This window comes from Solea solea, chromosome 10 (genome assembly GCF_958295425.1).
Source record: "Solea solea chromosome 10, fSolSol10.1, whole genome shotgun sequence".
NCBI classification, from domain to species: Eukaryota; Metazoa; Chordata; class Actinopteri; order Pleuronectiformes; family Soleidae; genus Solea; species Solea solea.
The window spans coordinates 24,406,534-24,428,513 of NC_081143.1; the positions used below are offsets into that span (position 1 = coordinate 24,406,534).

Consider the following 21,980-nt stretch of genomic DNA (forward strand, 5'->3'; position numbering starts at 1 on the left):
TAAACCGTCAGATGTTTCTTTCACATACTTTCAACATCATATAAACATAGAAAATGTAGTTATTATGGAGCAAGTTTGTGTATGTTTGGACATTTAACATTCATTTTAATCGTTTTTATCCCAGTGAAGCAAGAGCTGGTGTGTGGAATGTGAGAGAGCAAGACTGACTCCACCCTGTCTTTTACACAACATGTTGACTGGCAGACTTCACCCCATTCACACAACAAGCCTCTGGCGGCCTCTCATGGTCATATTGGCAAGTGCAAGTGTGGAAACACAAACAAACAGAGACATGCAGAGCCACTAAAAACAATACTTCACTCTCACTTTGTGGGGTGAAGTAACAAGACTCTCCTGCATAGTCAGTCAGGCCAGCAAAATCATAGGTTCTCCATAAACGCCACTCTGATGGACCCACCTCACCCCCTCCATCCCTCCTTTCAGTTATTGCCATCAGGCAGATGCTATGAAGTCCCACTGGCTCGTAAAAATATTATTTATATATATTTTATTCCAAAATCAGCCATCACACTGCACATGATTCTAGATCTTTCTAAAGCATTCCATTGTCCCAGAACGACAAAAACAACAATGACAAGGGGTGACTTGTGGTTTTTACATGGAGACTCGTGTTTAATAACAAAAAAGAAAGTGTACCTGAGCAGAAGCTCTCAAGCAAAGCGGAGAACTTCACTGATCCCCATGTTTAGAAAGTTGAACATGAAGATGCACAAAAAAAAAGAAAACACATTCAAAAGTGATCCATTGTGTGTGTGTTTGGGGTGGGGGGGGGGGGGGGGGGTGGGGGTCGAGAGACGAGGTTTCCTCTTCGGCAAACAGTTCATCCAAACAGCATGAAAGGACAGATCGCACAGGTTTCACAGCCAGGTGATCATCTGAATAACGAGGACGGCTGAAAGGAAACATCTATTACAGCTGTTGGATGTTCCTAGTGAGAGGAAGAGACAGGCTGATTAATAGACACTATGCCTTTTTAACCTTTACCTCAGTGAAATGACTCTTCAATGCAGATTTACACAAACTTACCAAAACTGCCAAGGACTTCCACCTCCACTGTAAAGTTTTTCTGTCCCAGATGTCCTTTTGTCCACACTATGTATTTCCCAGCATGGTTTCTGCTGGAGTGAGTGGGCAGAGCAACCGCCTGTCCATCTCTGTACCAGATGACTGATGGCTGAGGGTTTCCCGTCACGTCGCAGAGGAGACGCTCTCCCTCTCTCACCTGCAGCTTTCCAGGGCAAATGAGCTGTGGGCCAACTGGGAGAGAAGAAGAGAGCATTTATTCATATGCTGCTCAGGTTGTATTCTTGTCAGTGAAGACATTGGACGTAGGGAAAAATTGACAGCTGTAAAAAATGTAGATTCAGTCGTCAGAAGTTGGACTCACAGTGCACTGATGCATTGAGTTTTTGTGACATCATCACAGGGGGACGCCGTGGCCCTTCAGGTCCCAGTTCCAGCGTGGCTTCACACCAGTATTGGACTCCATCGTCTTCCTTGCTGGGGACAATGTCCACGGTGAAGACCTCAGTCACTGGTTCCTTCTCTGTGTTGTTGGAGCGTAGTTGACGTAGTGCCGTCTGTCCCTTGTAGAACGTGACAGTGAGGCGTCCGACCGGAGCGACGCGCTGCACCTCACAGTGAAGAGTGTACCGATGAGCCTCGAGCATCGGGCCGCAGTGATTACCAAGGCTGATGGACACGTTGTCGGGAGGCTCTGTGGAGACAGATGTGCGCATCAGACGAGTCAGAAAAGATGATGCTTGATGGCGTCAGAAAGATTTACACTGAAAACTCACTGTAGACTATTATGGGTAGTTTGATGGAGCACTGCCCCCCGTGATCAGACAGTGCATAGCACGTGGAGTTGATTTTCCAGTCAGTCACACTGTTCACACTCCAGACCAGGAAACGATTCATCGTGGGCTGAGGAGCTTCCTTGAGTTACAATAGGTCACAAATTAAAACAACAGGTGAATAGGTGAATGATGAGGGCAGGTGTATGATGAGGACAGGTGAATGATGAGGACAGGTGAATAATGAGGACAGTTGAATAATGAGGACAGGTGTAGGATGAGGACAGGTGGATAATGAAGACAAGTGAATGATGAGGACACGTGAATTGGCATTAATTAAGGTCCCTGAGTGAGTGAGAAAGTTAAAGCATTTGTGACCTTTGACCCATTCTGTGTTGACATATTTTGTCAGCACTTTAATTTGTAAAGGTTTGCCTTTAATTAAAAACAATTCATGTGAGTACTCTTTCTGTGAGCATGGTAAACAAACCCCATTTGAACACAGAATATTTAAATGTAGGGTCCAGCAGTTCAACAGGCAACACACAGACTTCACTGACCCTCTACGTAAGACATTAAACCTCCATGATAAATGTACATATTATAGGTAATATTTGCATCCTGAGGCTTAATGTTCACTGGAGGTCTGCAAAGACAATATTATGGGTGATGTGTTTTTTTATTTAGCTGATAAGATTTCTCCTACCAGTGAGACTTCCCATCCCAGGAGAGAGAAACCCGTCTCTGGTACAGAGCAGTTGACTGTGACTGGATCTTCAAACCTGTGATGGGAGAGTTTTAACTCAGTTAGTTTACACATTTCCACAGGAACAGTTCAAAACAGAGAAAAAATAATCTAATCCTTGGTTCACTGGCCTAGTTTCAATTTGAGCAAGTGAAATTATTTGTGTCAAATGTTGCAAGAGACTTTTTTACTTTTCATAGTAGATGATTATTGCTAAAAGCACAATGTAATTGGTAATTTAACTATAGCACATTCAAGAAATGGGCAACACAATATTTCAGGATATAGAAATAGAAAGAGTGACAGAAATAAATCAAATCTCTTGGGGTAATAATTGATGATTAACTAGATACTATTCAAAAATAATTATAATGGTTGTCCCTTTCATCCAAAAACACCTTGAGGTTTGAGTGGTAATTCACAAGAATGGCATCTCTAATGTAGACATGTAAAAAAGTCCAACACTTCTTTCTTCTTCTTCTTCTTCCAGCAGTGGGAAGATGGAAAAATTAAGAAATTGGGTGGAACAAACCCCTTTAATAACTCAATCACTCAGTCATCATACCTGACCACCACAGAGGAGGGTGACGTCGTCAGAGGGCAGCGGGCTCTTGTTGTCGACTCCGTGGTGCTGCTGCTGAAGGGAGGGACGGAGGGTGGGACGCCAGGAGAGGCGGGGAAGGATGGAACATTTGATGGAAAGGTTGAGGCGGGGAAGATTTGTGAAGGAAGAGGTGGAGCAGGTGTATGAATGGCGAGTGAGGCAACTGAGGTCAGCGGGGGGTCAGAGGGTGGGAGAGGAAGAAATATGTTTACAAGGCATGTCAATATAATAAATGCAGTTTAACTCGTATTTTTGTGTTAATATTCCCTTTCAATTATTATATATATGAATGTAGATTCTTGCCGGTCAGTTTTCATCACGATGTGTCTTTGCAAAATATGTAATGTTGGAGCCGAGAGTCGCGTGAACCCGTGAGTCATTTCCCACTGTCTTAACATAATACAGGCAGGGGTCAGCTGAATTATGCCATCTCGTAAAATAATACTCTTTTTAGCTGATCTATTGTGAACCATTGTTTCGCGGCACACTGAATACACCCAGTGTGTTCCTCTGAGGAAGGAAGGACACCCTGCCCAAGTCAGAAAGAACTCCCTTCTCTTTTCTGTGACCATTGTTCCACTGAATCCTGAGGTTGTTCTCCTGCCTATCTGGAGGATCTCGCCCACTCACTCACTGTGTGTGTGTGTGTGTGTGTGTGTGTGTCACAGCTGTCAAACCTCATAGCTGGCGAAAAATGAGTGGAATAATAGTGGGCAACTATTCATATGGTCACATAGATGTAAACAGTCATGACAGAATAACAGATATTTCACAGATTACGTATATATACACGTATATACATATATATGTATATATATACATATATACTATATATATATATATATATATAGTTCACAATAGAAAAAAAACATATTTATGATTTTAAAATTTCTTTTTATTTCTCATCATGGGCTGCATGCGGACCACGGGCCATGTGTTTGAGACCTCTGTGTTAGAGTAATTGCAACAAAAATATACTTTTTACATTTGAACTTTCTGGGGTATTTATATCATTTTCTACTGATCATTCATTTTATCTGCCAAATTTGGATGATTCTTAATTTCTTAAAATGACAGTTTTGAGCTGTCAGATGAGTGAAATGAGGTCATGCTGATGTGTAAGTGTATTAAAAGAAATGGAAATATTCCTTTAAAATACATTATATTTCTTAGTAAGTGTGAGTGAGTCACTTTTGCCTCTCTACTGTCATTTATTTTTCTTTAGGATCATTTGTAGCAGTTCTAAAGGCTGAGATCACATGAGGTTAAAGATGATACATTGTGTTCATATTATAATAATAGCAATAATAATAATATATGAAATCATATATATGTTAACTACTGCAAGATGATAAAAGATATTGTAGAATATTTCTCTTGCCATGTCTAATATTACCCTGTTGTTTTAAAATTACTGTTTTAATGTTAAAGCTTAATGCTCCTTCTTCTTCTTCTTCTTTCAATTTCATTATACCTGCTGAAAACACTCACCTGAGCCAAACAGGCGGAGCAGCAGGAGTGTGATTGGTCGGTGACAAACAAACATCCTTCATCAGTTTCCCCGGCTCAGAATATCGGCTGCTGATGATGTGACGTCTCCGTCAAGCACACATGCGATGCCAGCAATGAGACTTCTGAGAGAAACTCTGCGTACCTCTGCTTTTTATTCTGTGTGTAGGTTTGTATGTGTGTTTGTGCGTGTGTGTGTGTGTGTGTGTGTGTGTGTGCGTGTGTGTGTGTGTGTGTGCGCACGTGTGCGTCTGAAACTAATAATCAGGCGATTCCTTTGCTCTAGCCTCTGAAACCCAGCATGGGCGTTCTCTGTTGGTATATCAAGAGAGGAAGGAAGGGAGGGTCAAGAATAATGCAGTGTAGTGCTGAAGCATGGAGGGCAAGACTAGGTGTGTGTGTGTGTGTGTGTGTGTGTGCATTACACAACAATAGGCTGCTTTAAAAATAAAAATAAAATCCCCAAAACTACATGAGCACAGCTGCTTTCAGTGTTACTTTAAACCAGTGGTTCTCAAACCAAAGTTTTATACCAAGTGAAAATACTGAGCTCTCACAGTAAAACCATCATCACTAACGTTAAAACACAGTGGTGTAAATAAGATCATTTGCTCATCATCCTCCTCTTCCTCACATATACTGTACTTCACACGCTGGTCGATGAAGATGGAGCGAGAGCGAGTCAAACTTCCTCGGCTCCACTACCATCACATACTCTGGTATATACAGTAGAACAGTATTTATGATTTCACTCCAGCAGAGGAAGCTCACGTACCACAGTTTGAGAACCATATGGTGACTAACCCTAACTCAAAGTGTGTCTAGTAAGAAGGTTGTGACAAATTAACATTCTGGAAACCAAATGTGCAACCAAAAACTAACGTTAGGAAAAAAAAGTTTATTTTTGGGATGGTGAAATTAGTAATTTAATAAATATGAAAATCATAGTAGTAGTCATTTATTAAGGTTGTCCAATAAATGAAGTTGTCCTAATCCACTCACCAAGCTAACAATTTTTGGTTCCCAGAACGTTCTGCGAACGTAACCTTTTGGTTGCGGGAACATTCCTTGAAGGTTCCTCTGTAGGCTCTCCTGTGGTTGATATGGAAAACGTTAGTTTTTGGTTGCACATTTGGTTTCAATAACTTTACTTTGTCACAACCTTCATGCAACCTTCAGAGAACATTCTCTAAAGGTTACTTTACTACAACTTTCATACAACCTTCAGAGAACGTTCTCTAAAGGTTCCCAGAACGTTCCCCTAACAACGTTTGTCACAACCTTTAGAGAAGTTATCTAGAGGTTCCCAGAATGTTCCCCTAATGTTACTTTACTACAGCTTTCATAGAACCTTTATTGAACGTTCTCTTTTGGTTCCCAGAAAGTTCCCCTAACAACTTTTGTCACAACCTTCAGAGAACGTTCTCTAGAGGTTCCCAGAACGTTCCCCCTAACGTTAATTTGTCACAACCTTCACACATTAACATGACAGCATTCATTATATATAATTAATGTGATTTTAAACTGTGCACATTAGAGGACATAACTTGCAGTCTTAGATAAATTAATAGGCAAATTGATAGAAAATAAATATTTACAGAAGTGTATGCGAAACAAAAACAATAATCAAGTCAAAGTAGACTCTAAATAAAATAAATAAAATAAAAACAAAATTAAGCTTTTATATACAGTGCTTAGACGACCAGCCATATTTATATTTTTATGGTTATAATAGACCAGTATGTTGATATTGATGCCCGTGTGTGACTTTTAAGTGAATGTCTGATGAGTCACATAAACGCAGGTTTCAATTCTCGTTACTCGCTGCGGTGCGCGTGTGTGCGCGTGTGTGCGCTCATAGGTGTCAAAGTCAATCTTCCGGTTTTTAAAGTGAAACTATTTTAAATTTGCGCCATTTTCTTTCTATATGAACTGACGGCGGTGTATGAACAGTGGGCTTAGGTGAGTCTGCTTCTGTAGTCTTGTCGCACTTCTTTCATCACACAAGGTCAGTGATCCTGATGCAGCGCGCGCTCCTTACACACACACAGAGCCGGATTAACGCAAAGGCAAACTAGGCACTTGCCTAGGGCCCGGGCGGGGGGGGGGGGGGGGGGGTTGGACAGACAGAGGGACAATCAAAACCTAAAAATGACTTGGTCCGTGTTTCGAGACGATTTACGCTCCTCGTCCTGATGACGCGACACTGTCAGGGCGCACTGAGGACCGTCTGCTCCGGCGAGGTCCGGGCGGGGGTTCGCTGACACACCCACACACACACACACACACACACTGAGAGAGACAGAGAGACGTGTGTCCGTGTGTGCGGTGATAAGACCTTGTTGAAGATCCGTTAATTAAATGGTTGAAGCGAGAGCAGGTTGATCTGTGTTTTTTTTATTTGTTTTTTTTAATGTGGCAGTCAGGATATCTTAAATAAGATTGCAATAAACTGTGGTGGAAGTCCAGGCCACAGGTCCAGGAAGTTATTGCTAATTAAGTGAGTCGAGATCCAGATGTGAACCCAATCATCCTTTAAAGCAACACAATGCGACTTTTGCTGGACGTGCTGTTGCTTTCACAGCAGCCACATACGACCAAAGCAGATGTTTGATGACTTCCTTAAAAAAAAAAAACAACGCAAAAATGGACAGCCCCCATTAATACCCAGAATTAATAGAAGTTTATTCACGGAAAAAGAAAAAAACGGTGACAAAAACATAGTGACATTTTTTTTTTGAATGACCTTTTTTGCTGTGTAATGCTGCGTTCACACCGGACACAACACAAATTTATCGCCGTGCTTATTGGGGAGCAGGGACGCGAAAAAATGGCAGCAATCGCGCCTGTCGCTAAAGTTGAAATGTAAACTTTTGCGCCGTGATGGCCAATCAGGGTTGAGATTCTCTGGATGACGTCACGTAAACTCCGCTCGGGGAAATTTATTATTTTTGTGTGTGGACACTCTGAGCTGTACGACACTTTATCTCTTTAAGAAACCGTCATCTTGTGTGGTTTCACCACACACCATGCGGAGCTGGACTCAGCTTGGCGAGTTTCACCATTAAATTTGCATCAAATTACGTTCGGTGTGAACACAGCATCAGGCTATAGAATTTAATATTTTAAAGTTCGTGGATGGCATGAAGACATGCTAACACCTAGCCACGACCTGAAATACCTCCACCCACCATAGTGGAGGTGGACACACTTCATTCAAAAAAATCGACTTGAAATGGCCCTGGTATACTTCCATACACAGAGAGCGTGTTAGGTGCGCATGGACAGCGCATGCGCGATCCAAAGTTCCGCCCCACGGGTAGGTGGAGTATAAGCCCCGCCCACCAATACTACGGGACCCTGACGCGCGAGTATACCCCAGGGTCCACGATATGCGATGCGCAGCATGTGTGCGAAAGTATACCACGGGCTTAACCGTGCATGCGGTATAATGTTTGGAATAACCATTTAGTTCATTTGGAAGACAAAGGTCTAATCTTGTAAATATTTATTAACATTTATTACGGCAAACACCTTTTATAAATGATTTACACAAGTTTATGACTACAGACACTGACCTTTTCTCCCCAATTTACAGCATTTATAAATGGTTAATATAACAGAAATTATATTTTATTATTTGTTAAAATAGAATTATTATTGTTATCCATGAATTTTCAAATGTACCTTTTTCCAAAAAAAACTGAAAAAATAGTAAAGGACATTATTATTTCTTGATTGATGTCAAATTATAGTTATTTACTTGCATTCCTGAACAGAAAACTTAGTTTAAGTGGTTGAATGTTCAAATGTGGGTATAAAAAGGTGAATTCAGTTTGTTATTTGCCAAACGATTTTCTCGTCTTTATGATGTAAAATATATATATTATACGCTCTGATGTAAAATTGAGTTTAGTGGAATTCATTATTGTTTTACTGTCAACAACCAAGGAATCCACTCCCTACACAATCATAAGAAAATAAGAAAAGAGACGGCTCGGGATCAATAGAGGTTAAAAGAGATTTTATGTGGAGGATAAAGCGGTAGATGAAGGAATGAATATTGCAAAATGTGAGTAGTGGACACCGACATTATGTAAATGTTCAGGTTGAAACAAGCTTATTCCGTTTAACATGTTAAGCTCTCATTTTCATTTTGTCAAAGTAGCTCTCAGAAGAAAGAAAAAAGGTCGGAGACCCCTGGTCTACACAATGGAAGCTAATATTGTGTATTTTCTGCCTGTTCAGTGAACAAAAATGCAGGTTCCACAACAGCTCCTGAAGACCCTGGAGGACCTGGACAATGAAAACTTCGAGAAATTTAAGTGGTATCTCTCAATGAGAGTCTTGGACGGCTGCAAACCAATTCCGAAGTCTCGCCTGGCGAAGGCGTCCCGCATAGAGACGGTCACCAGGCTGAGGGAGAGCTATGGCGATGAGTCGGCCGTGCGTGTCACCGCTTTGGTCCTGAAGCAGATGGACTGCAACAGCAATGCACAGGAGTTAAAGGACATGTTCCCAGGTGCATTCGACGGTACGTTCCAAAAAGTCACTGGAGTCAGAGGAACCAAAACCAGTGTCTTTGCAGCTTTGGTTTGTCTTTACAGATTCTCTCCATCTGTTTATTGTTGATATATACGCAGGGGGAGAACCAGAAGCAGCAGCGGCTGCCACCGCCTCCTCTGCTTCAACTCCTGCTGCTCCTGCTGCTCCTGCTGCTCCTGCTGCTCCTTTCACAATGTCTGCTGACCATGGCGGCATCGTCGTCGCCCCGATGGTGACCGGTGACAACTGTGGAACAGTGAATATAACCGTTAACAAATGATGATTTGCTGATTATTTTTGTTAAAGCTCCGCTGTGGATCAGACAGTGAATATTTATAATCACATTAATTGCTGGCTTTGGTTTTGGAATTTTTTTTAGTTTTTGCTTTTTAATATTATGTCACGCTGAAGGGTTAGGGTAAGAGGGTAACCCCTACGGGTTAAACAGCTCAGAGTCCAAGTGTAACGAGGATAGTTTTAAGACTAACACCTGCAACATATTTTAACAAAATTTGTGTTTGACATACCTGGAGAGTTGCTGGTTCGAGTCCCTGCCAGGTCAAAGGGCTGGGGTACCCCTGGTGCTGTTCCTAATTCTAGGAAGGTTCCTCGTAGATGATTAATAAAATATTTTAAAAAAAGTTTAACATATTTGTGGTATATGCTTGTACCAATTACAACTGTATATACAAATGTTTACCCTTGTTGACTTCAATTCACCAGCTTCTGTGTTGGATTTTAATGTGTTGTGATGTGAATCAAATGTCTAGTTTTTCCTCAAGCTATTGTTATTAAATGGTTCAAATGAATGAAAAACTAAATGTGTGTCCTCATTTGGTCTGGAATTCTGGAGGGATTTTCTTGGTAAAGAGTTGTCAGCATTTATTAGTCATTTTTGTTTTTAGTTACTTTTTTTGCATCACAGGTCAAAGTACAGATACTGACAGAAAACATGGGAGATTAGATATAATTATGCATATATATATATATATATATATATATATATATATATATATATATATATATATATATATATATATATATACACACAGCAAGTGCGACTGGCCTGTAGTTAGTGTTAATTATACAGTATATGTGTGTTGATATTTTATCATCTCATCTTCTTGGGAATGTGCTCATTTTTCAAAATAAAAGCTGTGTGGTTTGAGAAAGAAAAAAAAAGCATAAAAAGTCATTCGTTTAATCTGTGTCGGGAAATATTGTCCGTCCGTATATTTTTATGTGAATTAATACGGAATTATGTATTCATAGCTTAAGTTCGACGTGTCTCACATGTTAGACGTCACGGGACAAATTTCATATGACGTGGAGGATTTTATCACATGAACGCTCTATCCGGAAGCTTATGAGTCATGTGACCAAATCTAGGACATTTAGCACAAGGAGTAGTCAAAACGCAAATGTTTAACTAAATAATAAAAATAAAACAGCACTTTGGTCCATTTCCATATTATCTTCGATGTCTCACTTTAGTAAATCGTTGTTTTAAGACCCAGTAACTTGGGTAACTTCTGTTCAGTTAGGCCTTTTGCCCAGTCACATCCGTGTGTGCGGACGTTAGCCTGCTGCTACTGCTACCAGCTGACGTGTTTGTCCGGACCCTGCGTAAAGAGTTGTTTTACCCGGAAACTCGTACCACCTACGAGCCAGCCGATACCTTGCGCGATGAAAGCACAAAAGAATCGCAAAACGTAGCATCAACGGTGCCAATTTGTTAAATAGCGACGCGACTAAAGATACCGATACGCTGATTTGGAAAAAACAAAACAAAATAAACGTCTCGCGTGCTGTTGAGCTCACTAGCTAACTCGCCCTTTAGCCATCTGGCTGGATTGACGTTTGCTAACGTTAGCATCTAGTTACCGTTAGCAGCCAGGTAGTGTCCGGGGATGGCTGTGACACAGAGAGGCTGTGTTGTCGCTGGGTATTTATTCATACTGCTGCTGGCTGGCTGCAGGGCGAGGATACACAAGCTTACACTGAGGGTAAGACGAGCTTTTCTTCCTCTTGCAAGACGTACGTTAGCTTGGGAGGTAACGTAGGAATGTGGAGCTGGATATCTGTTGTGACGGACACTGAACCCAACGCGGTGTCTCGTTGTGACAGATTGCAACAAAAAGTTATACGATATAAAAAAAAAAAGTGTGTTATGATGATTATTGGAGCATATGTGTAAACTAATGCTGCGTCTGTTTAGTGTCATGAGATAGCCATAGCTTCTCCTGTATTTGTACAGGTTTACAGTGTAGGAGGGGGAGATGGCCCCGGGTTACATTCAAACAACATGCATTTAACATCGAAAACATTTATTAAATAATGTCCACCTACACATAGGTATTAAAAAAAACACGACAGTATGATTTTAAAGTATAATGTATGATTATTCTGAAATGTTATTCTCTGCTAATGCCAGCCAGAAGCACGATTCCAGTGTGTAAAATATATGTGAAGAAGAGGAGGATGAGAGAGCAAATGATCTTATTTGGAATAAATCTGTCTCCTGTGCAAAGTCTATAGCTGACTTTGCTAGGCCTATTTACACAACTGTATTTTAACGTTGGTGATAATGGTGATATTCTTTGTATTTTCTCTGGTCATAATTGTTATTAAAAGTTTGAGAACCACTCTTCTATCTTATCATAATCCAGTGCATGTGGTGTTGTCTTGCTTTGAGTGTAACTGCGGTCTGAGTGCTACAGGATGACAACATGATTGTATCACCCGTGGTGTTTCCCCTTTGACAGCTCAGATAATTGTAGTAGTTTGCATTACAATACTTAAGTATGTCCCCACAACGTTGTTGTCTGAGGATGCAGTGTTACATAAAACATTGGTAATTCTTCCTGGGGTTTTTCTTAAATTGAGAAATGTTTTTTTAAAAAGGGCAAGGGAAATGTACCAATTACAAACACACAGTAAACTTCAATAAAACAAGTGCTGCACCAAATTATTGCTCGGGGAACCCCTGAGGCTAGCGGTACTAATGATGGTGTTGAAAGTTGTGCACCACCTGCTGAATGAATGTAGGGAAACCTCTGTGCTCAACTCTTCCCTTCTCTGTCCCCACAGAATGAAACCCGCGTTTCTGTCGACCTGAATAATTTTGGCTTCTATGCTAATGGGACACTAGATGTCAACCTGGTTTCCCTGCGCCTCCCCATCGAGCAGCAGAACTCCAGCGCCCACCCGGTAACAAGTGTTTGTTTGTGAATGCTGTTGTTGTATGCAAAGTTACCTTTTTAGTAGAGCTTTGAATAAGAAAGATTTGAATACAAACCCTACAGCACTGAACCCTGTTTATTTTTAATGTTTTGAATTTAAAAAGATATTCTACTCAAATCAACACTAACTAACCTCCTCTCTGCCAGCTGTTAGTTAAGCGTGGGGTGTGTGGAATTATTCTGCTTTGTGGATGTGACGCAGCCAGTTGTGGGAACGGGCAATATGCAAGGGATAGCTCAACCAGTTTTTCTTTTCCCATATTGATATGGCGACCTTGATACTGTCCACATACAGTTGCTCTACATCTCATAAACTATTATGCTGTCAATAACATATCTGCAGGTGCAAAAACACAGAGGTATTTTCCACACATAAAAAGAAAAGTAGTTCCTGTATTCAAATATGCAAATTCAGGCAAGGAACCTAAACTGGCTTGTACAACAGGGCAGACATGGAGAGATCCATCATGAGATTAGTGTTAAACAGCACTCACTGACTTCCTGTAACATTTGAAATTGTGCAACATACCTATTTTTACAACGTTAAAAAAAAAGTGCCTCTTAAACTAGTTATGACTTCACTGATAAAAATGTGAAAACAAAATGTTTTTGTCAACAACTGAAACGGTATTTTTTTATATTATTTATATGGAGCAAAGAAACCAGAAAATATTCACATTTAAGAATGTGAAAATTAGTTTGATTCTTCAAAAGAGCACTCAAACCCATTAATCAATTATTAATTGTTTCAGCCCTTATACTAGGTAATTACTGGGATTTGCAAACGATAAGAAAATAAGCCAGTATTTATACACATTTAAAAGTTTGTCCAAAGATAATTTAAGATAATATTTTCACAAGTAGCTTTGAATAGTTTTTGAGAAGCTGAGTATAATTAGAATTGAGACGAGGAGCTTCAATGATTAACAATCTCTTAGTGTATTTGAGGATTAGTGCAGTTATTTCAGTATCATAAAAAGCTAAAACACTCAACAATAATAATAATAACTACAATAATGATAATACAGTAGTAAGCTTTCTTCTATCTGGCCTATGGTTTCACAGCATTGGTGGTATTTTGACTGCCCATTTGCCCTGGTTTTTTCAAACTATGAGAGCCAGACAGTATGTGGAGTGTTGAGTGAAACTCCGTTGTGAACGAGCTATGAAAAGGAAAATTTACAATATGTGTGAATACTGAGAATCATGTGATTTTAATCTGACACATTTTTTGCACTCCTGTTCAGGTTGGTTTTAGCCTCTCCAGGTCACGAGTGAATGGTGTCCTCGCCTACCCAGTGAGTCCCTCCTAATCCAAAATTAAAAACCAGTCTTTTTTTAGCAGTTGTTTGAAATACTTATGGCTTTTAAGTCCATTTTATTCATGTGTTCTAAGATACTGATGATTTTTTTTCTTCTTCAGACAGAGGAGACAGATACGTGCCCCCTCACCCCAACAGAGATGACCAGTAATGAAGAGGAGCCTGTTATTTTTTTTATTATTGATACCATTGGCCGAAGGTGTGTGTGTGTGTGTTTCAGGAAGTGGTAGTGTCGAATGACGGCCCAATGTGAAGTTTGACTCTCTAACTTTGTGTGTTGTGTTTTTGTGCAGTGTCACTGTGAAAGCCACAGGTAACCAAGACAACCTCTTGACAGCAAAGCCAAAGGCCGATGAGTCTAAAGGTCTGTTTTTTTTACACATACAAAATCATTCAGAGGTTAACTTCCCTTTGGGGCCATATTTAAGCATCAGAATGACTGACTTGGCTTTAAATTGTGTGTCCCGTAGGTCAGAGGAAAATCAGGGCTGCTGATGAGGTTAAGCCAGCAGGTGGGGAACAGAAGCCCGACGATGACAAAAAGGACTCAACTGTGGATGAGAAGAAAGAGGATGACACGGTGCCAAAAGCACCAGTGGAAGCTACAAAAATGGAGGAAAACCAATTCAATGTGAGACGCGTTTGTCTATCTGGTTCTGTCTGCATCGTCTGTTTCATGAAATCGGGTTCTAATCTGTGTTTGCTTTCAGCTGGGAACGACCAAGCAACTGACGATCGCTTTGGACAAAGTTGACGGCGCCTACAACTTCAGTGTATGTACTAATTTCAATTTTAAATTTGATATCTACCCAGAATTCAATGTCGGTGCATCATTTCTGTTATGCTAAATCCTCCATCCCTCCACAGTTCCACATACAAGTCGGCTCACAGGCACAGGGTCTGTACAGTCTCAAATTCCACTACTGTCAGAACAGGGTTGCCGGGCGCAGACTGCCCTACTCGTTCACTGTAAGTTGATTGAGCTTGTGTCAGCACTACGTGTACACTCCAGGAGTGTGTGTGTGTGTGTGTGTGTGCATAAACCTGGAGAATACATCATCTGCAGGTGGAGGTGACCGAGAAGAACCCTGGTGGTTACCTGTCCGCAGCAGAAATTCCACTGTCTCGTCTTTACATTTGTATGGCTGGAATCTTCTTCACCGCTGCCTTGGTCTGGGTGTACACACTTATGAAGCACAGGTATACACACACACACACACACACACTTACACAGTTCACATGCAACGTCTAAAAAATGCTGGATAAAGCAGAGGAGTTTTAACCAACGCACATATGGAGGTTACTCTTCTGTCGCATTTGTCGTTACTAAGCAACTAAAACCTGGGAGCTGCTGAGATGAATGAAGTAGCTGCAGCCACATGAAACTCATGGCGTGTTTCCACTGGCTCGACTTGCCTTGGCACGGCACAGCGCGGTTAAGTTGCGTTTCCACCGGCATATATCTGGTACCAGGTACTTTTTTTTTAGTACTGCTGTGGCGGGGTTCTAAGCACACCGTCGCCAGACTGCCGGCCACTGATTGGTCAGAGTGTCGTCACAGGAAGAGACGTCAGACAACAGAATCAAGCCGGACAATGCCGAACTGTAGATCAGTTAAAACGACTTAACGATTCTAAAAACGTGGGTTAATATCCAACAATTACCAGAGAAATGTCTAAAATCTTAATATTTAACAGAGGAGTCTGTATTTAGCGACAGCACTGCAGTTCACGAGCGACATCGCAAACCCTGCCACTGTATTTCAGTCCAGTGACTTGTGTCAGATGGAGTCTGTGCTCGGGTCATGGAGGAAGTACTGAACATATAGTTTTAATGAACTGATTCTAATGATTCAGTTACACTGAAAACAACTGCTTTACAAGTCACTAGTCGCTTGTGTGTGTGTCACGTGTAAAACAAAGTCACGGCAGTTTCATGCAGCCGTGCAGTGATGACTCCGCCTACGCTGAGTAGGTACTATTTTGTAGTGGAAAATAAATCTAAACTGAGGCGAGGCGACCTGGGACCATAGTGGAAAAGGGCCATTAACTACACTTAACTAAATGCAATAGATTACCAGCTCCACTTTCCCAACACCCCACCTTTGCTGTTTGATATGTGGGTTTAAGTTTAAGTCAAGTGTACAGTATGTGTGTGGGCTATGCCCCGATGGCTGCGTTAGCGACCATCAACGAGACATCTAGCTCTTTATGAATATAAACTGCGGGCCTCGAAGTAACGCCAGTCGGAAGGTGTGTGAGGGTGTTCTGTCGTCCAGTTTAACTGACTCCACCCTGACCATACCGTACCATTTTTCTCTGATACCCCAAGGAAAGGGTGCCAAACATGGAATTTACTATAACCGTAACCGTACATACCATACTGTACCGAACCGATCCACTCGATGGAAACGTGGCTAATGGTTGTATCAATCACCTGAGTTTAAGACATGTATTGACACAGAAAATGTTTAAACGTCTTTTGAACAGGTACAGTGTGTTTAAGATCCACTGGCTAATGGCAGCACTGGCCTTCACCAAGTCCATCTCCCTAGTTTTCCACAGTGTAAGTAACTATCACCACATATGCACATCTGCTCTCTTCTGTCTCAGTGTTGTGCAATTGTTTTTTTTTTTATATTGTGGCGACTGTTCCGTCTCTTAGATCAACTTTTACTTCATCAACACTGAGGGTCATCCGATCGAAGGCTGGGCCGTCATGTATTACATCACACACCTGTAAGTACACATTTCTCCAGGATAAAGTTGAAGTGTTTTTCATTTGAAAGGATCCTCTTCTTCAGCTTGTATTCATGTGGTTTCCAGGCTGAAGGGAGCTCTGCTCTTCATCACTCTGGCACTGATCGGCACTGGCTGGGCTTTCGTCAAATACATCCTGTCTGACAAGGAGAAGAAGATCTTCATGATTGTCATCCCCTTGCAGGTTTGTGTGCTTGATAATGGCTACTTGTGTGTGTGTGTGTCTTAGTGGGTTTGTATGTTTTGTTTTTTTTGACCCTTGCCTGTCGTCCTCTAGGTTCTGGCTAACGTTGCCTACATCATCATCGAGTCTACAGAGGAAGGGTCCAGTGAATACTACCTGTGGAAGGAGATCCTCTTTCTGGTTGACCTTATCTGCTGTGGAGCCATCCTTTTCCCTGTTGTCTGGTCAGTATATCCCTATATCTATACCTCTTTAGGACCTTTTCTGGCATAAACACAGACCTTGTCAGGACCAGTTGTCCTCATGGAGACCAAATCCTGGTCCTCATGAGGCAAAACCTAATTTCTGAGGAACTGGTTATGTTTAGGGCTAAGAACTGAATTGTGGTCATGGTTAAGGTTCATGGTAACACCTTGTTTTGCCTGTCCAAATGAATGAGTCATAGTCAATGGCAGTGTCCCAACAGGAATAGCTGCACAAACCTGTGTGTGTGTGTGTGTGTGTGTGTGTGTGTGTGTGTGTGTGTGTGTGTGTGTGTGTGTGTGTGTGTGTGTGTGTGTGTGTGTGTGTGTGTGTGTGTGTGTGTGTGTGTGTGTGTGTGTGTGTGTGTGTGTGTGTGTGTGTGTGTGTGTGTGTGTGTGTGTGTGTGTGTGTGTGTGTGTGTGTGTGTGTGTGTGTGTGTGTGTGTGTGTGTGTGTGCGCGCGAGGAGGAGAGAAAAGTAGGTCATGTGCAGACTGCAGTGTTTTGGTAATTACTCAAAAGTCAACAGGGGGCGATAGAAGTTCCACACTGGAGCTTTAAGTAAGAGATGTTGGGAGTAGCAGCATATGTTTAAAAGGGGTCGTGTCTTACGGCATCAAAATGAAAGTCAATACACTTAGTATTGAATGTGGCAAAGGCAAACTCGCTGCTGTTTGTTCGCTGAAAAAAAGGTAAAAAACCTAAAGGTTTTTCTGTGATAGAGTAAATTCAAATTAGCTTAATGAACTTGCACCAAGAAAAGAATGACGTTATAATAATTTAATGATCCAGGTAGTTTCTGTTTTGAACGAACACTCTTTGGTCTTCACAGGTCGATCCGTCACCTACAGGAAGCTTCGAGCACTGACGGCAAAGGTGAACTCCCCCGATCAGCGATGACGATCTGAAGTTTCACAGTTTGACATGTATATCGAGCCTGAAATGTATTTATTAAAATAATTGATTTCCTCTCTTGCAGCTGCCATGAATCTGGAGAAGCTCAAGCTCTTCCGGCATTATTATGTGATGGTAAGGAGGAGTTCAACCCATCAGCATTTCATCACTTTTTCCAGATATTATTTGACCGTTTTTTAACATGTGTCATTCTATTTGGTCACAAATCAAGTTTTACCCATGAGATAGTAAATATGTAAATGTATCTTCCTCTTCTTTTTTCTTTTAGATCGTGTGTTACATCTACTTCACAAGGATCATAGCCATTCTGCTCAAAGTCACCATGCCCTTCCAGTGGCAGTGGTGCTACGAGGTAAGACAATAGCGCCCTTGTTTTTAGAGGTCGAAGAGTGACTCTGCAGTGAGCGTTATTTCCTAAAACGTTTCTCTTGATGAGTGAAAGCACACAGACAAGGATTCATTTTCCTGTTTTAATTCTGTCAGGAATATCGTTGAAGTATCGTTGAAATCGGCTAAACAAAAAACATCAGAAAGACGTAGCAACCAAAATACTGCTTGTAATCATGTGAAATTAATTACTAGGGCTGCAACTGACAATTATTTTCATAATCGATTTATCTTGTCAATTATTTTCACGATTTCTTTGTTAAATGGAGCAATGAAACCAAAAAAAAACTCACATTTAAGAAGCTGATAAATCAGAAAGCTTGTGTAGTTGTTTTAATTATTAAAAATAATCGGTGCAGCCCTCTTAATTACATGAAATAAAGAAAACAGGAACAATATAGTTGCTGTTTCAGCCTTTCCAGCTAATAACATAATGTATAATAGAACGGTCAATGAAAGCAGAGGTTAAGAAAATATAAAATCACTGGTGACCCAAACGAAGATGTCGTGTTTGCTCTTCTGATTTCCTCCTTTAATGTGTAATGTCTCTCATGTGTCTTCAGTTTCTGGTGGAGGTGTCCACGCTGGTCTTTTTCGTGATGACGGGCTACAAATTCCGACCTGCGTCCAATAACCCGTACCTCCAGCTTCCCCAGGACGAGGAGGACGTGGAGATGGATGAAGTGTAAGGACACACACCACCTGAATGAGATCTTTTGACCTTTTGACCTCTCTGTTCTTTCCACAACACATTGTAATCTGACCACATGTAAAATATGCTTTCGACATCGGCCGTAATTATGTAAGAGACTGTAAACACACAATTAACGAGGCATGTGACTGAGGGTCCTGTTCAGACCTGGTATTAACATCCAGCCTTCGTGATCCGATGTGGATAGCGTTAGGTTTCTGTTCATGAGAGCAAAATTATGTTTAGTAAAACTCGAGTGAAAGCTCTACTCGTGTTGTAACGAGTAATGAAATAACACAGAAGTGAGACTAGGGCTGAACGATATTAGAAAGTCATACATTGCTGACAAAAAAAAGAAAGAAATTGCAGTGTGATTGTAGTCGAATGCGCAAAATGAAGCTACGCTGAATTGCTGGTTTGAAGCGTGCATGCGTGCGATACGGAGAAAACAGTGTCAAAACAACTCGCTGTAATTTGGAAATCATGCGTCCTGTTGGAAAAACCGACGACATTGTGAGTGTCCCGAGTACTTCCTGGACAACATGATATCTTTGTGTGGATATCTTTAAAAATGTGGCCACAGGAGCAAGAGATAAATGTGTTTTTCAGAGTTTTCAAGCAGCAGTTGCAGCAGATTCTCAACGGGAGATTTACTGGCACTCCTGTCGCTCTGAGCCTAAAGTGGCAAGATCAAATTATTGTTTAAAAGTGTTGCATTCTGATCTCGACGCCTTTTCAGCCCTTCAAACCTACAATATGACAAAAAACGCATACTGAGACGTCTCAGTTCTACTTAAACTTTGCTGTGAGGAAACGGTACGTGATCCATCAAGTGAGTATACTGTTTGTTAATCAGTTCACCAGTTCAGTGACTCAGCGGCTTAAAATCTGCCTCAGCAAATCCCAGAATAATGCCAAACTTTTGCTCAGTTTGAAAAGACAGAAAGTGACAGAAAATGTGTGTTAAACTCCAATGTTTAGCAAGCAAGGAGTTTCATTTCAGTGACTCAGCGCTCTTGTCGTGTAGGAAGAACTGATGAAGAACGATTCAGTGACCAAATCTTTTCAGTGAACTGATTCTAAAGTACACCGAAATTAGCTTTTGTTCCCATCACTACTGAATTTTCAGATTCAACAAAACCAAATGTACAAACTGTGTCTAAATATTACATTTTGAATTAAGTGTCGTTGCTTTTCTCTGCTTTGCCCCTTCCCCGTGAACAGAGTGACCGAGTCTGGTGTCCTGGAAGGAATCTCCAAAGTGAAGAAGACGTCCAACGGACGCGAACGCCAGAAAGAGTCGGCCTTGTGAGCAGGACGCTGCGTCTTCAGGGAGGGACCCACTAAACACCCCCTGACCAGCCACCTTTGAAGGGGTTGCTCATGGACCGAGGCTCTAGACCCCCAACGTTGACAGCCGTCATCGTTTTTGTTTTGTTTTTTGAAACTCCTGTGTGGCTGCAAGAGAGTTTCAAAAAGGTCATGTTTCCAGGAAAAGGAAGCGCGACTACTGTCAGGCTATGCAAAGAAAAACACAAAAAAGGAACAAAACTCAACAACAACAACAACAACAACAACAACAAACTAACTTAATTTGGAACACTAAAGATTTCAGGAGACGAGCTCCTGCCACTTGGATGCGTGGAGATATGGAGAGGGGCTCTGACGTTCTTCACGGTTTCCATGTCTTCCTCTCTTTCCCTTTCTCTCTATCTTTCCAAAGATAATTATAAATAATCAGAGAAAGACTTTTTCTTTTGGGTGTGTTTATATCGGCTATTCAAAATGGTACTTTTGTGAGCTTCATAGTTGTACCTTCTCGTGTGTGATGTGAGTACTTGTGTGTGCGAGAATGTTTGTGTGAATGTGTCAAGATTCGAACGCAACTATGTTGTGGTTTTCTTCCTTTTTTTTTGGAGACTATAGCCCGCACTCAGGTAAAAGGCTAATTAGTATACAGTTTAAAATAATGGTTATAATAATAACGGTAGGTATCAGTCTGGACATGTTCAGGTTTCTGTAAAGCTTCATCGGCTTCATGGTTTTTAATATAAAAAAACATTTGATTTCTACATTGAAATATATATTTATGGATGTGAGAGGCTGTGTATTTCAACATGTTTGCTTGGTGCATATTGAAATGTTAAGTTTCAGTATTATTGATTATGTTAGCGAGGTTTGGACGGCTGCTGTAAATTAGTGCTTTAGCGGTTAGAGTTGGACTCACTCTGTGACTGTGGACCTCACAATGAAAGAACAGGGTTTTCAATCAATGGCCCAAACAAGAACAATGACCTTGTTTTTGTTTTATTTTTATTTTTTTTTTATTATAGCTATATTTTTGGCCATGCCGTGTCGATCTGGGCAGAGATGTGACCTTCATCCTTGGATATATTTGTTTTTTTTTGGTTTTACCTTCTTTCTTTTTTTTTTTGCTCTTGGCGTGCCGCTTGTTTTATTAATTATCATTGACGTACTGGTTCATGAAACGTTAGAAAATGTGTGCAGGTCAGGTGGACGACGGCCATTTTGTAAATACTTAACACAGGAAGACGGTCTGAGAGAGAGGAGGCACATAACACTTTTTTGTAAGAACTGCACGGACGCTGTGAAGACAGTAGCGAGATGAGGAGAAGGAGGAGGAAATGAGAGGAGTCGATGAAAGACTGCTAAGGTTTGAGCACCGTCTCTCCTGCACGGTGACAACAGAGCTGCAGTGTCTGCAGACGACCTGGATTTCCTGTGTTGAGGAAGGTTTTGTGCCTGTTACAGAGAGTTTGTGTGAAATGTCGCAATAAAGCTGGTGTTTTTGGAAAGGTCTCACATGAAGCTGTCCTCCACATTTGTCCTGAAGCTTTGCTTTGTTTTATTTTTTAATTTTTTTCAATTTTTTTATTCACTCCTCATCACAGAGCTCTCGGCTCACTTCTTGGCATTTTTGAAGTTTTGAGCCTTGGAAGATTGGGTTTAGTTACCCTTTAAAACATCTGCACATCTGCACCTATCGGAAACTCATCCC

The 21,980-nt window shown here is 41.1% G+C and overlaps 2 protein-coding genes across 2 annotated transcripts; one reads left to right on the forward strand and one right to left on the reverse strand.

Annotated features, from left to right (window-relative positions):
* Positions 1-799: 799 nt before the first annotated feature.
* On the reverse strand, positions 800-4,885 carry LOC131467369 (uncharacterized). Its single transcript, XM_058641234.1, has 7 exons — positions 4,658-4,885; positions 3,128-3,329; positions 2,524-2,599; positions 1,821-1,959; positions 1,409-1,738; positions 1,048-1,278; positions 800-949 (listed from the first exon to the last, which is right to left on the reverse strand). Exons 1-7 carry the CDS (start codon positions 4,710-4,712, stop codon positions 879-881), a joined length of 1,104 nt encoding a protein of 367 aa, XP_058497217.1. The 5' UTR covers positions 4,713-4,885; the 3' UTR covers positions 800-878.
* A 5,818-nt stretch (positions 4,886-10,703) lies between these two features.
* On the forward strand, positions 10,704-21,784 carry LOC131467366 (protein GPR108-like). The gene is made up of 18 exons (XM_058641230.1): positions 10,704-11,226; positions 12,311-12,430; positions 13,710-13,760; positions 13,886-13,983; positions 14,078-14,148; positions 14,255-14,415; positions 14,495-14,557; positions 14,652-14,753; positions 14,851-14,984; positions 16,274-16,349; positions 16,449-16,522; positions 16,610-16,727; positions 16,821-16,951; positions 17,801-17,844; positions 17,948-17,997; positions 18,152-18,235; positions 18,834-18,955; positions 20,186-21,784. Exons 1-18 carry the CDS (start codon positions 11,131-11,133, stop codon positions 20,271-20,273), a joined length of 1,683 nt encoding a protein of 560 aa, XP_058497213.1. The 5' UTR covers positions 10,704-11,130; the 3' UTR covers positions 20,274-21,784.
* Positions 21,785-21,980: the final 196 nt, after the last annotated feature.